The sequence below is a fragment of the Typopeltis vanoorti genome, chromosome 8, assembly GCF_054136105.1.
Source record: "Typopeltis vanoorti isolate ZY-2024b chromosome 8, IOZ_Tvanoo_1.0, whole genome shotgun sequence".
NCBI lineage: Eukaryota > Metazoa > Arthropoda > Arachnida > Uropygi > Thelyphonidae > Typopeltis > Typopeltis vanoorti.
Window position 1 is genome coordinate 37880567 of NC_143556.1, and position 16786 is coordinate 37897352.

Genomic DNA, 16786 nt, shown 5'->3' on the forward strand with positions numbered 1-16786 from the left:
TATTTCTAATAATTTTCTGGATATTATATACAGGGTGTTCGGGATAAATTTGACATATTTATAATTAATTATATTTTTCTGTAAGTTACATGTATTAACACACACTTCTCTTCATTTAAAAGTTTGGACCCTTCTTCATTCATATACAAGATGTCAGAAAGGATGGATAGCTGGAACCCACCTGAATCATGGAAGAGAATAACTTGTATCATGATGATTCGTGCCCGCCATCAAAATAAGGATATTACGACTGCTGCCCAGTGCTCCCTGAATACAGTAAAAACAATCAGGCATGAACTAGAGACTTGCAATGGTGACTACGAGGATGTAGCAAGAAGAAAGATCCCTAGCAGACGATCTGATTGCGTTCGTACAGCAGAATTCCTCGCAAATCTGCAGGAACAGGTGTTGAAGAACCCTGGCATTGGAATTCGGGCTTTGTTCGTGGAGTTGCTAACTGTAGTCAAGCCCTGGATAACAAGGGTAGCCAATGGTAGGCCGTATGTATGGCAGCAGGATTCGGCCCCTTGCCACACCTCTGGGAAAAGTCAAAAATGGTTGTCTGAAAATTTCTACGACTTCACCAGTCCAAATGTTTGGCCTCCAAACTCCCCAGACCTTAACCCCATGGATTATTTTGTATGGGGTGCAGTTGAAAAAGACACCAATCGCACTTCCAGTAATACAAAAGCCCAGTTAATGGATAAAATTAAAACAGTTTTTGCGGCCCTTCCCAGGGAGACTGTAGCATCAGCTTGTTCGAGGTTCCGAAGCAGAATTGAAGCTGTGATCGATGCTAATGGTGGTTATTTTGAGTAAATCTTGTTGATAGTATTGTAATTAACTCTGCCTGTAATGTTTTTTTGTCAATTCATTAAATTTAATAGATACAAAGAAGATTTTCTTTTTCCTTACGAAACTGTCAAATTTATCCTGAACACCCTGTATATACACACACATACATACACATTAACAGGAGCCTCTGTAGCTCAGTAGGTATAGATGAATCTCTTTGGTTGAAAAAAACCTAGGTTCAATTCATCATGTCCATAACTAGGGAACCTTTATCTGGTCTCCTTCAACTAAAGGTGAGTTAGCCTGTCTCATATGGAGGTAGAGGGTATTTTCATTCGGAAACTTGGGTTTTTCATCCCTCAGAACAGGCAATCCATTCTGTGAACACAGATTTACAGCCATGAATACAAATGATAATATGTGGAAGAGATAAGGTCCTAACCACATGTTGTTATACCAGTAGTTAACTATGAGTCTCATTGTGGTAGATAGGAGACGACACATGAATGGGGGGAATACATTAACAAATTGGTGGAGTGTAGACTATGAGACTAGTGGTGTGTCATAGGGCTCTGTCCTTAAACTATTGTATTTCTGTTAAATTTGTATTATTATTATTACACAGTCATGTTAATGGGGCCCAAAGACTCATCATTGGAGGGAGGTCCATTAATATTTCACCAACCTCAAACCATCATTTGCAGAACACCTATATTTTTCTTTAAATGTATTTATTTTTATTGGATCACACTTGCAATCCATTCCAACTATTCACTTCTCTCCAAGCAAAAAATGTAGTTCACATTCTTGCTCACAGCACATTTGCTCAGTTTCAAGGGATGATCTCTTTTTCTTCTCTCATCTAGTCATAAAATTTCCTCTGCATAAGCCACATGAAATCCACTTTTAGTAATTTCTCTCTCTCTCATCTCATCTGCTTGATAACGAGTTGAGTCCACTAACAAGAAAGTTCTCCACTTATCCTGATCTTTAGCCATCTCAGTCATGACTATAGCTGGGTAGATGGGAATGTTCTTTCAGCAACTTTATCCAAGTACTTCTTGGTCTGCCTCTAGGTCTTTTTCTTCATATATATCCATTCAGAGCTAAATATGGGAGTCTATGAGGGCCATTCTCTGAATATGACCAAACCATCTCAGTTGATGCTTAATGACTGTGTCTATTATATTATCTGGGAAGTTTAAATCTATTCTTACTTGATCATTAGTCTTTTGTTGCATCCAGTGGGTGTTATTAATTTTTCTGAGGCATTTCCTTTCAAATGCTTGAAGTTTTTTGATTGGTTGTTGAGTTAATCGCCAGTCTTCTGAAGCAAAAAATGTACTTCACATCCTTGCTTACAGCACATTTGCTCAGTTTCAAGGGATGATCTCTTTTTCTCCTCTCATCTAGTCATAAAATTTCCTCTGCATAAGCCACATAAAATCCACTTTTAGTAACTTTTATATTTAACTTTAGTAACTTAGGTCTCTATTATATATCTCTCCTTTCCACCTATCAATCCATTTTTGTGTCAATCTGTCCTCACAGGAAGTAGTCCATAGACTAATAAAACCAACGGTGTGCAGTTTATAAATATAAATGTTTATAAATGATGAATTTGGCAGGGAAAAGAACTTATATGAATTGATTGCCTACACTTTAACAGATTTAGAGTTAAGTATACTGAAGAAAGTATTGTGCAGTGAGAGAAGTGGTGTGCAGAATCAGGGAAATAGGGTGGTGCAGCCATCCTTAAAATGAGTGTCTCCACACATGCTCACCTACAACTTTTCTAGTTTTCCTGAGAATGATTAAAAATGTTAAATGTGATTTCCCCAGGTTTCACATTTGAATTGGCCAGCCATTAAAATATTAATGTGTACATATGGGGATAATAGGATATTATGATTCATTTACACTAATACTAGAACAGTTGGGGATGGGGGGGTCAACATTACATAGCATAACATAGCTGATAATTATACACATTAGTTAGATTTGGTTGATGGTGGAGGATGCCCTTACATGAATAGACCAAGGGATATTGCATTTTCAGGAATGATAGAGAGAAAGCAACAAAATGGGGACTGCTGGTGACCCAAGTGTATTTAAAGCTATCTGGAATGAAATAGAGCTAATAGGAAGATGCAGTAACACAATTGCAGATTAGCTCAATCAGCATTAAGCAAATATTATTGGACACTTTTAACTATGGGAATATATGGAAGGAAGAAAGGACATATTAAGAGAGACTTCCAGGGACTCATTGAGGGATGCCACATACTACACAAAAATAGCTGCCATACTTAAATTTCTTGACTTTCACTGCTTGCACACATAACACCCAAAGGCATTTCTAATCATGCACCACTCTATAAGAGAAAATTCTGGCCATCACCCCTCCTTAGTAACATTCATTCTTAGCTTCCAAGATTGCTCTCTTGTCCATTTCAGACTCTCCATAAAATGAAAAATTCCATCAACTGAAATCCTGTATGACCCTTGCAGAAGTTTGTAAGTCTCAATCATACCACCCACCCTCTTCCTTCTGTTTGCTAGTGTCTGCAGTCTACAAATCCTCATCTGTCTTCATAATCAGTATCCCACAATCCTGATATGATTTTTTACTCTTTTCTTTGCACTCTCTCGGCTGTATCAGAATTGCAATGGAAATCAGGAGCCAGACCTGCACAACAACAGTCCAAGTAAGGTTTTATCAAGGTCTTGTAAAGAGGCAAAATGACATCCTAATCTTTACATGTCAAATTTCTTTTCAGCATTGCAATTATCTTTTGAGTTGTATCTGCAATCTTTGTTACATGGCCCCGAACTTCACAACTTCCTATCTACTAACACTCCAAGACCCTAGCTCGATCAGTTTCTTCTAGCATAATCTGACCAATATAATACGACATTGGATTCTAATCACCAAAATGCATGACTTTACATTTACCAACATCCAATTTCCCATGCCCACAATACCAGCCTACTCAAATCAAGTGCTACATATCAGCAGCATTCCTGATTGATTACCTTGCCTATTTTTGCATCATCAGCAAATAGCTGATGATGCAAAAATGCATAAATAAATGACTTTACATTTATTTACTGACAGCCATTTTTCCATGTCCACAATTACAGCCTATTCAAATCATTCTGCAAGTACTGCATATCAGCAGCATTCCTGATTATCCTTCCTATCTTTGCATCAGCAAATAGCTGTATGTTGACTGTCAAATCCTTTCCAATATCATTAATGTACAGATTGAATAACAGTGGACCAAGTCCTGATCCTTGTGGTACACCACTGGCTACCTTAAATCTTGCAGACTTGCTTCCCCCATAGACCACTATTTGATATCTGTTAGTCAGCCATCCTCTTATCCATGCTAATATTCTATAATCCAGACCCATAATCTCCAATTTATGCAACAGTCTACCATGGTGTATTCTGTCAAAAGTCTTAGCAAAATCCAGATGAGGAATGGTGTATCCATTCCTCGTCTAGTTCAATGGTAACATTGTTATAGAATGTGAGCAAGTTGCTAAAAACCTGACCTTCTCTTAGTAAACCCATGTTACTCATCACAAAGTAAAGATTCACTGTCAACCCATTCTGAATGAGAGCCCTAACCAATTTTTCCAAAATCTTCACCAACAGTCCTGAGATACTAATTGGTCGATAGTTGGATACATTGGTCTTTGCACCACCCTTGTGCAATGGAATAATCATACATTCTTTCCATTCCTGCAGAAGAACTCCACTATGTAATTGACCTTATTAGACTCCACCTCATACCAGATGGCTTCAAATCCACTGCCACATTTTAACATATGTGGCAGTGGAATTTAACATATGAGAACTATGATTACAGTACTGTAATCATAGTTCTCAACACTAACTGAATTTAAGTTATGTGATATCGAGAGTAGCATGCCCCCTCCTCTTTTATTCTATCTCTCCTTCCTAAAAATACTGCACCCTTTACACTCGATATCAGTTAGTATGTCTGATTCTGATACCAGGTCTTACTAATGCCTACAATCTGAGGTGCCATCATACTGATCAAGGCAACAAACACTACCCTTTTGTTTCTGATACCTCTAGCATTCATTTACAGACATAGTAATCTGCCTGCCTGTATACTCTTGTCTGCAGTCTGCATGATACAGTTGGGCAACTTGCAGATCTTTGTTCTTTAGTGCCTTTTCTCCCTACTGGCGAGGTGGATGAAATAGTGAGACCAAATTGCACTTCTTATCCATGTTATTCAATGGGTGTTACAGAATCGTATCCAGATTTTTTGTCATCTATAGATGTCATAGCCGGTTGGGGAAGGAGTTAAAGATGTAGACTTCTTTGCATGTATGTCATGGGGTCCGAATTGTGTACACAAAGTGTGGAAGTTCACAATACATGCACATATTTTGAACCTGTGTGGTGTGAAGTTGAAATTAACAGGCTAGTATATCTGATAGGATTCTGTTACAGTCCAGGGAATGTAAAGAATACTGATTAGGAAATGTTTAGTCAAATTGGTTGGGCATGTAAAAAGAAGGTGATCCTGAATGGGAGACTTTAATTACAGGTATAATAAATATATACAATGGAAGGCAGATATAGTGTATGGGAACAAGGAGAGTGAGTTTGTTGAATTTCTGAGAAATATCTTAAGCAGCATGTGACTGAAGCAACTAGAGGCTTCAATGTTTTGGATTTGGTGATAATTTCGCAAGATGGTGTTGATACTCCCAACCACCGGTTGGTAAGTGATCATGAGATTACTTGTTTAGGAAGTGGTGAAACAAAAAAAGATTATTGCTGAAAATGGATACATGTCAAAGTATAAGGCATGTGATTATGGGAAGCTCTGTAGTCAATTAGCATCAATATATATTGGGTAGATGGCTCTGCAGATAAGATGTTGACAGTGCATGGAAATTCATAAAGCAGTATCAGACACATGCAGTGTATAATGACATACCAAGGGTTAAGCAAGTAAATAGAGTAGGAGTGAAATGGATGAACAGTGAAATCAAGCAAGCTGTGTTTGAAAAAGAAAAGGCGATGGAGCAGTACAAGACAGGTGGTGGTGATTGGACCCATGAAGAGTAAAATGTAGAAGCTAGGAAGGTGACGAGCATAGTAAAGAAGAAAAGATGCAGTATGAGAGTAGACTGGTCTGGTCAGAGTTAATTCAGGGGAATTTTTCTGCTGTATGGCAATCAAGAGAAAGAATAATTATGGTAGGTTGACAGTCATGGCAGCAGAATAAGTTGCAAAGGATATAGTGGAATTATTGAATGAGCACTTTATCAGTGTATATAATACAGGTGTAAGTGAAGCTGTGCAATATATAGAAGAAATTCAAGTATTAGGAGAGTTAGAAGTGAATGAATCAGAAGTGTATTTGAAGTTTTTTCCACTTGGTTATACTATAAATTAAAGACCAGAAATTATATACTTGGTTTAATCCGTTATCCAAGTATAAGCAAACAAAGTTTGTGCCTGAAGTATTTTCAGGACTGGGGCAACTCGTATATTGCATGTCTGCAAGGAGATGTGCTTTGCATTATAGGATACTAAGGCAAGTGATGTGAAGTCATTAGCTTCTTTATACAAGTTGTCAGAGTCCTGAAAATACTTTAGGTGCAAACTTTGTTTGCTTACACTTGGATAAAGGATATATAATTTTTTGGTATCTTTGAATCAGAAGTGTATCAGGTGTGGATTGGGTTAGATGTTAATAAGGCTGTGGGAATGGATGACATATCACATATGACATATTCTTAAGGAATGTGCACAACAGTTAGTTCTGCCCTTGAACTGGTTGTTTAATGAAAGTCTTGCAGCCAGTATTATATTATTTCTAAGGAGTGGTAAAAAGGCAAAATATTACCATCCCATAAGCATGGTTCTAGGACAGTTTCCAATTATTGACCAGTCTGTATAACTGCAGTTGTAGTCATGATGTTGGAGAGATTGGTTAGGAACAGAATACAAGATTGGGTTGATGGATATAGCATTCTTTGATTGTGAGAATGGATTTGTAAAGGGTAGATCTTGTTTTACCAATTTACTTCCAATCACTCATTATCAGAATGTGTTGTTAATGCAAGGTATGATAAATATGTTGTCATTTTGAATGAACCTCCCACAATGAGTACTGACTCCGTAGAGGGTGTAATAATAATATTTGTCTACATTCCATGCCTGCATGTGACATCAGTTTGTTACTGATTATGGAACTGCTTATATGCCAGAGTTATAAAAAAACTTATTATTTAACCATTAATTATATTTCTGGAAATTAAATTAGTGCAGTTAGCAAGGGCATAAGAGTTTCTTGGAGAGTGGTAAATAAGTGTAAAGCAAAGTATGACAGGTATTTGCGCAAATGACATCAGTGTTTGTGGATCTCCCATGATGAGTCCCTAAACTCCATATTAGAAAATTACTATTTAATAATAATAATTACTATTAATTCCTTTTTAATTAAGTCAATAATGGATAAAATGAAAAGCAGCAAAATCAGAAATAAACTTGAAATTACAAACTCCCTAAATGAAACAGTTATTTGCTATAGAGAAAAATGGAAAGAACACGTACTGAGAATGAATAGAAGCAGAATACCTAAACAAATTCTAAATTACCACCCAAAAGGTACCTGATGCAGAGGAAGCCCCTTAACAAGATGGAATAGAGTCCGGAACAGGCCACTTGGCCAAAGCCTGGAAAGGAAGAAGACTATTAATTCCTCATAGTTTTTATTAAATAAAATAATTTAATTGTATAGAACCAAGATAATAGCATTATTTGATTTTTGTTATTGCTGTAAGGATTATTTATGATGGAGATGAGCAATTTTTAAAAATATGGAAAACAGCATTACATAATATACTGGGTGATCCAAAAGTAACAGAAAAAGTAAAAATTCAATAATTCGAAAAGTATAGACAGTAGAATGATACGGTTTTCACAGAAATGCACAGAAAGACATGGGAATTTTTTTTAATAATGAAATATTTTATTAACAGAATAGTTACATTTGCCACCGACAGGTGGTGCTTCAGTTGTGTCAGTAGTTTGTGCAGTGGTGCAGCACAGTTTGCAATGCAGCTAGGATTACAAATTTTCAATGTGACGGCCGTCATTCATGAGAATGGACGTCGGACGTGGCACGACACCCTGCATAGCATCAAAGAGGGTTTCAGCTGTAATTCCTGTCACATGATGGCGAATAGCTTCTTTCAACATGGCCAATGACGTCGGCTGACCTCTGTACACCTGTTACTTCAAGTAGCCCCATAACCAAAAGTCATAAGATGTAAGGTCTGGAGATCTTGGTGGCCATTCGTGCAGGAAAGAGCAACTGAGGAAACGGTCATTGCCAAATGTTGACCGCAGCAGGTGCCGGACAGGACCTGTGATGTGCGGAGGTGCTCCATCCTGCATGAATTACACTATGGAGCGCTTGCCTCTCTTGCAAGGAAGGAATGATGCTGTCTCTTAAAAGTGCTGCATAACGCTCGCCTGTGACAGAAACAGTTCGAAATGTACCGCTGTGGACTTTCTCAAAGAAAAAGGGGCCTATAATTAATGATGCAGTGAACCCACACCATGCTGTCACCTTTGGCTAATGCAAAGGGATTTCTACAATTGCGTGTGGGTTCTCTCTCTCGCCCAGATGCGGCAGTTGTGCGTATTTACACTTCCATTAAGCGAAAAGTGCGCCTCACCAGTCCGCATTGTTTTCCATCTGTTGAAAAGCCCAATTTGCAAATTCATGATGTCTCTCGAAATCGGTTGGTTTCAGTTCCTGTACGTGCTGGATTTTGTAAGGATACCTCTTGAGGATGATTCTGAGTGACTGCCACCCATTCCCGTACGAAATGCCAGTTCGTCTTGAAATTTCACGCACACTGCATTCCCCATGTGTGGAAGCTGCCGGTTTGGACACAAACCGGCAGCTTCCACACCGGTGTCCTCAAACCTTTTCATCATAGCTATCAGTGAGGAACAAGACATCGGTCCCTTTCCACTTCTAATACCCTGCATCGAACGATAGGTGCGCAAAGCCACACTTGCACATTTGGAGTTCTGATAATACAGCTTAACTAAAAGTGCTTTATCTCGTAACGATAACATGCCTCACCTTGGCAGAACGTTTAACTTCAGAAATAAACGTTAAATGCTGAAAGTTTTACTTCAGTATTCACTACATCTGAAATTTACATACCTCACAGTTTAAATAGTGACAGGTAGCAGCTCTGGGACCGCTACAGGTGACAAATGTAACTATTCTGGCAAAAAAAATTTTAGTTATTAAAAAAAATCCTATGTCTTTCTGTGCATTTCTGTGAAAACCACATCGTGCTACTGTCTATACTTTTCGAATTATTGAATTTTTCCTTTTTCTGTGACTTTTGGATCACCCGGTATATAGATGGGCCCTAAGGATTAAGAAAAGTAATACTTGTATGACTTACTCTCTGGTTCTCTAAATATATCATCTCTGATTTTATCCTTTGAGAGATCAGAATGCTTCTGAAAAATTTCTGAAAAGTAGTAAAATGTACATTAAAAATTCTTTTATGCACTTCAGAAAGAAAACAACTATGACATATTTCAGCTTCTTGTTTTATTTATATTTATATTTTAGGAAAGAAATAGTAATTCCAAGACATTATTCAGAATTTCATGTGAATTTATTAGTAGTAAACCATAAATTCAGGCTCATCTATTATAAAACGTATATATATTTTTTTTCCACTCTTAAAAATGTATTTTCAAAGACTGCATTGTTCTGTTGGACAAATCTCATGTGTTTCATAAGCATAACCCTGGTAATAAAAATTTGCTTTTAGACAGAGAAAGAGAGATAATGCTATGGTGATTTGTTTACTCATTTCTTAGATAAGCTGATAAATATTTTACACTCTTTTCTTTTATAAGGATGTATGCATTTTCATATGGAATGTGATATATTTCAAAATGATGATTTAACTCTTCAGTCATGTCTGACTCTTGGTAATGTTGTAGGCAAGTGTTCTTGCCACAAAGTTTTTCTGGTGAGATTTTTAAAGGGTAGTTCACTGTTGCTTTCCCCAATCCCCTCCATTTTATCTGGGCTTGGCATTATAGCCGATGAATCAGGCCTTTGCATTATCAGTGGCATATAGCTGATGAATCAGGCTTATGGCTGGGTTGTAAGTATTCATGGCTATAAATCCGTGTGTGTGTTCACAGGGCCGGTTTGCCTGTTCTGAGGGGTGAAAAACCCTCTATCTCCATGTGGGACCAATTAACTCATCTTTAGTTGAAAGAGACCAGATAAAGGTTCCTCATGTCATGGATGAGAACACAACCCAAGTCTTTTGGACCAAAAGACTTTGTCTATACAGAGTGAGCTAAGGAGGCTCTCATTTCAAAATATTAATATAAATACAGCACCTCAAAAATCTGTAAACATGAAAATGTTACACAAGTGTAATGATCTTTTAATCAAAATTTTAAGATTTTTCCTAAAGTATGAAATTATACTTGTTGAGGATTTCATGACAATGATTAAGTTTTCTAGGAAGGCCAATTCCTTGTGTGGTTCTTCATTGAGAAATTATTTAATAAGAAGACATATACTAGTAGAAACATCATTGAAAAAAAAATGATACCACTGTTACATTTACATCCTGTTACTTCTTGGTCTTTCATTCAGTAATTTCTGAATTGTTACTCTTTGATGTTCCAGATGAGAAGATGTATTGAGTTGAAAGACAATGAAACAATAGGATGTAAGCATATCCTTATGCTGCCAATTCTCAATATAGCAAACCGCCAGACTATTCACAAAACTAGTTTGCTACAGTGAATTTTCTTTAGAACAGCACTGTGTTCTATGGCACTTTGGTTGAGAATTTTGGTTAGTATATTATTATTACTACGTGCGACTGCAAGGAGTCCTTAGACTCATCGAGGGAGACCCTAAACATCATGTCCACACAACTATTCGACGTTCTCACAGTGTCTATCATACTTTGCCTTGAACTCATTCACTATCGTAGCACCCACAACAGACTTTGGCAGTTTATTCCAATCATTTACCACTCTAAAAGTAAAGAACACAGCTCTAACACCCTTACTAACCACACTCTTGCCCAGCTTCCATAGATGTCCCCTAGTCCTCCCACCACCAGTCCTGATCTCAAAAATGTCCTCTGAATTAATCCTATAGAAATCCTTCAGCAATTTGAATGTCTCAATCATATCTCCTCTTTTCTGTAACCCACAAATCTTCAACCTGTTCTCATAAGATTCATTCCATAGACCTGCTATCATCTTGGTCACTCGGCTCTGGATCCTCTCAACCTCCTCCCCATCAAGAAGAAACCTAGGTGACCAAATCTGGGCACAGTAGTTGAGATGAGGTCTTATCAAGGCTCGGTACAGAGGAACAATAACTTCCTTATCTCTGCTCATCAAAATATTCTTCAGCAACCAAGTGATTTGATGAGCTGATTTAGTCACTTTTGCAATGCGCCCCCTAAACTTCATCTCCCTATCCACCAACACTCCCAAGTCCCTGGCCTCATCAATCTCCTGGAGTACAGTTCCACCAATGTGCAACTGTACTTCAGGAACTGGTTGTACTACAGGTGGAACTGTACAGTTCCACCAATGTGGTATACTGCTGCTAATCTTTTCACCCCAAAATGCATAACCTTACATTTTGTCACATTAAATTGACATCCATTCTCCTTAGCCCAGAACTTCAATCTATCTAAGTCATCCTGCAAGACTTTGACATCTTCTGCATTCACTATTGCTCTACCCAACTTGCATCATCAGCAAACAAATGAACCATTCCTCTTAGATCCTTCCCTATATCGTTAATGAACAAATTAAACAGCAGTGGTCCAAGAACAGAACTCTACACCACACCACTAGTCACAGGCCATCTTTTGGACTCTACTCCTGAATAAACTACTCTCTGATATCTCTCCATCAACCACCCTCCTATCCATCTTACCAACCCTTTATCCATTCCCATATGTTGCAGTTTACAGATTAGAATTCCATGTGGTATCCTGTCAGAGGCCTTAGCCAGGTCCAGCAGTATCACTGTAAACCCATTACCCTTATTCAGTTCACCCATCACTGTTATAAAACTTAAGCAAGTTACTGAGGCATGATCTACCCTTCACAAAGTCATGCTGTCCCTTGTACAGTATCTCATTTTCACCAATCCATTCCTGTATTTTTCCCTTGACTACTTTCTCCAAGACCTTGACAGCTACTCCTGATATGCTGATCAGTCAGTAATTTTCAATAGTAGCTTGGATCCTCCTTTATGCAGTGGAACTATTTTCCCCTCTTTCCACACCTTTGGGACTAAACCAGACCCGACACTCAGATTAAACAACACGGTTAAGGACGCTGATAATTCTTTAGCCATTTCACGTGAGACCTGAGCCGGTATACCATCCAATCCCACAGATGTATTCACATTAAGGTTCTGTAACAGATTATTCACCTCCACTTCATTCACCACAATTCCCATATAAACTAATGGTTCCTTCATTCTTTCAATGTCACCACCTGGATGATATACTTCTGCACAGTGCTCACTCAGTAATTCCACTATATCGACTGATTCAGTGACCTCCTTGCCATCGGCATTCCTTAAAATCATTCTGCCGTGTACAGTTTTTCTTTTACTTGCAGCATATTGAAAGAACTGTTTAGGATTCTCTTTAGCCTGCATGGCCAATGTTCTTTCGTAATCCTTTTTTGCTTTTCTTACCACACTCGTCACCCTTCTGGCCTGCGCTTTATACCGTTCATGTGCCTGCCGGTCACCTTTCTCCTTAAATTCCCTCCACAGTTGTTTTTTTTTTTTTGCAGCTCAAGCTTAATGGTGTTATTCATCCATTTAACTCCTACTTGTTTTACTATTCGGACTCTAGGTATACAATCAGCCATAACCTCCTGCAAATGCTCCTTGATCACTTCCCAAGCTCTATCGACATCCAGCCCTTGCAATTTTACATGCCATGGCATTGAACCAAGCAATCTCCTAAGCTTGTCATACTTGCCAGCACAGTAATTCCACATAACGTTTGTTGCCAAGCTGAAAATTGGAATTGCATGTGGTGGGCAAATTTTTTTTACTTGATAGCGATGTCCACGCGATAACGGGTGATCAGCCGACCGGTGAGAACTCGCATCACGCGATATCGCGTGATTGGCAATGAACGTGTTGATCGAAAATTCTACGCCTTTAGCCACCTACCAGGTCAAGACCTTATGATCACTCTCACCAATAGATGGCAACATGGTCATATTCATTACAGTCAAATTCTCAGATGCTATTACCAGGTCAAGCACTCTCAAACTCCTAGTATTTTCTATTACATGCTCTCTCAGATAGTTATCCTTTAGTAACTGAATAAAATCCAGATCCTTCCTCACATGTGTCCTCTCCTCTGTCCAGTCAATGTTACCATAGTTGAAATTCCCCATAATAATTACCCTCCTTCCACTCATTTCATCAATTTGTTTATGCATACTATCTCCATCTATTCCATCACCTGGTCTATTGCAACACCCAACTGTATGTTTTGTTCTGCTAGTCTCAATTTCACACCAAATAGCCTCAAATGAGCTCTTTTCACTATCCTGCAATACCACTTCTATTCTCCTTGGCTGCAGTTCATCAGCTATCATCAATAACACCCCCCCCCCCCATTTTATTCTCTCTGTCCTCCTAAACACACTATAACCTACACATTCTATCCCACTAACTATATCATCTTCCGTCAGCCATGTTTCAATAATGCCCATAACCTGTGGCCAGGAAGAGCCAACCAAGGCCAAAAATTCTTCCTTCTTGTTATTACATGACCCATCCAAGTACTCATTGCAGGAGGGCACTTACACCACTTGATAAACCATTTAATTCTCCATTTATGCTCTACACCACTACTGTCTGCTTGAAAGTGTTTTTTGTCTGATTATCACATATATATTCTCTAGCTGTTTTATCTGTATGTGGGATGAAAAACCTATTTGGTGGAAGGAAGAAACCTTTCTATAGTCAGTGACTTTGTTATAATTATTATTTGAGACCTCCAGAGAGTTAAGGACTCATCGAGGGAGACTATAAATCACTCCAACCAGCTGTCATACCTTCCCTTAAATTCATTCACACTAGATGCACTCACTACCCCTAATGGCAAACTATTCCACTCACTCACTGCTCTCTGGGAGAAAAACCTAGCTCTTACCTCTTTCTTGACTGCAAATAAATTTAATTTCCATGGATGTCCCCATGTTCTCTCCCCACCTTCCATATAATGAAAAAATTTATCAGATGATATCCTATAACACCCACTCAAAAGTTTATAGACCTCTATCATATCACTCCTCTCTCTCTCTCTTCTGTTGACCAGCGTCTGTAATGCACATACTCGCAATTTGTCCTCATAATATAAATCCCATAATCTGGATATAATCTTTGTAACCCTTCTTTCCACAGCTTCTTTATCCCCTTGGAACCTGGGAGACCAAATCTGCACACAATCCAGATGTGGTCTTATCAAAGCCTTATAAAGAGGCAAAATAACTTCCTTCTTAATGGTGTTCACTGTAATGAGAGTCAGCTGTATATAAGGCAGGGTTTCTCAAACTTTTTCTACGACGGAACACTTCACAAATCATGAAATTTTCACGGAACACCTTGGTTATTTTGTAATGTATTAATTAATAATTGGTAATTTACATAATTTTTATAATTAATTGATAATTGATTATTAATCGCTAATTAATTAAACATCAATTAAAGTTTAATTTAATTGATGTTTTAATTAATTTAATTAAAGCATCGATAAACCATCAAATTAATTTGTGCTGATTTTCTTTGACATATCCTATTCTGATCACCAAATATATTTATAATATAAGTCCTTACTAGTGAATGCAGACTTTTTCTCCTGTGTACTGGTAGTTTTCCCCTCCTTTTGTACATCCTGGAGATCTTTGTAGGCTTGAGGTGGATGACTCACTATCTGTTCTGTCACAAATACCTTCAATAAGAAATTTCTTAATACCAAAATTAAACAAAGTGCCTTGTCTCTTATTCATATTAGAATTTAAATCTGTTCCTATTACTTTAAAAAAAAAATCACGGCATTCCGGTTTCAGAACAATCACTTACACACTGCAATACGAACTTGCGAAGAAAGTATTCATTATTACTAGATCTGAGAACCAGATACAGACTACCTTGATCGTCAATTTCAATAGAAACATTTTCTTTATACTTCCTTGCTGATTGGCCACTGACATTTGCAACACAGATGTTATTTTGTTCAGTTTTGAGAACATGCCACCCATTATTGTAATTGGCTTGCAGGCAATTTTTATGATTGGTCATAAATGGCGGTACTCTCTTTCCTGATTGTTGAAACATTTCGATGTGTGAAAATTAACGATAATTCATGAATATTTCCATGTTTAAAAATATGCCGAAATGACATCTTTGTAGCAAATTAACGATAATTCATGAATATTTCCATGTTTAAAAATATGCTGAAATGACACCTGTGTAGCAAATGTCAGTGACATTTGCTGCACAGATGTCATTTTGTTCAGTTTTGAGAACAGAGGATATACCGCCATTGTTATAATCCGCTTGCAGGCATTTATTATGACCGGTCATAAACAGCGGTATTCCCTTTCCCAAACGTTGAAAATGTTTGAAAATTAACAATACACAGATGTTATTAGGCATTCTGGTTTGAGCTTTTCGGCATATTCACGAATATTATTCTCCTCAGAATATTTCTATTATAAAATATTTATTCACGAAAAATGCTTTGAAAACTACTAAAACGACAAATTCCAGAACTTCTCGCGGAACACCTATTCACCTTCCGCGGAACACAGAGAAACCCTGATATAAAGAATGCTAGTCTGTGCGCAATCAAGACTGCCATTGTTACTTTTAATACTTAATTCTATATTAACTTTAGGAGGAAAATGACTTTTATTTCCCGGTGTGAGACCACGACCCTGCTTATTGGAAGCCTGAAGTAGCTTGAAAAAGTTCCATGTTTAGTGTCTAGAGCAGGGTTTCCAGACTATCTAAAAAATAAATTAAAATACAAAATATAACTGATAAAACAGAATTAAAAAAAAAAAAATTCTTAGTCCACCCAGAGTACGAATTGTACTATAGGTCTGCTGCAAATAGCTTATCATGGGTGGGAGAAACATAATAAAAATAAAAACTAAACAAAGCATATCTTTATCAAGAGATATATAAATGCTGCTTGCCCCTTGAAGATGTTTTGTTGAGTCTCGATGGCAGAAAAGACATGCAAAATATGCATGACTGTATCACTAATTCTTTTATTCCACCAGCCTGTTATAATCTTAGCAGTTTTTTCATGGAATATCTTAAAGCAAACAACTATAGTCTACATCTCAGAATGATATTAAAAAAAAATCCTCATTAATTAAAAAAAAATACCAGTAAGAGCATATAATGAAGATAGATCTCAAGACATTCTGAGAAAATTCAGTATACTCATCATTCTGGATAACTGGATTTAATGTTCCCAACCAAAAATCCAAGACTGATAAAATTCTTATAATGAAGATAGATCTCAAGACATTCTGAGAAAATTCAGTATACTCATCATTCTGGATAACTGGATTTAATGTTCCCAACCAAAAATCCAAGACTGATAAAATTCTTACATAGTCAAAAGCCAGAGTGATCCACCAAAAAAAGAGCAATAGAAATACCATGAATTCCAGTGTGCTTTTTGCCTGTAGAGATGGACCTTACTATATGCAGCATTTCATCACTATCTGTAAGAGACCTGCTGCTGCTGTTGGAGGATTCAACTTCCTAGTGGGCAACCATATCAGTTCTATTCTACTAAATCCCTCTTAACAGGACATTATCTGTTTCTTAATAGGAAA

General features: G+C 37.5%; 1 protein-coding gene across 1 annotated transcript in view; it reads right to left on the reverse strand.

The window, feature by feature from the left end:
• Window positions 1-16786, reverse strand: part of LOC150103936 (E3 ubiquitin-protein ligase CCNB1IP1-like) — a 164115-nt gene that overhangs the window by 438 nt on the left and 146891 nt on the right. Inside the window, exon 8 of the mRNA XM_090397101.1 lies at window positions 9289-9357. Coding sequence (XP_090253227.1) covers window positions 9289-9357 — 69 coding nt within the window. The remainder of the gene's footprint in view (window positions 1-9288; window positions 9358-16786) is intronic.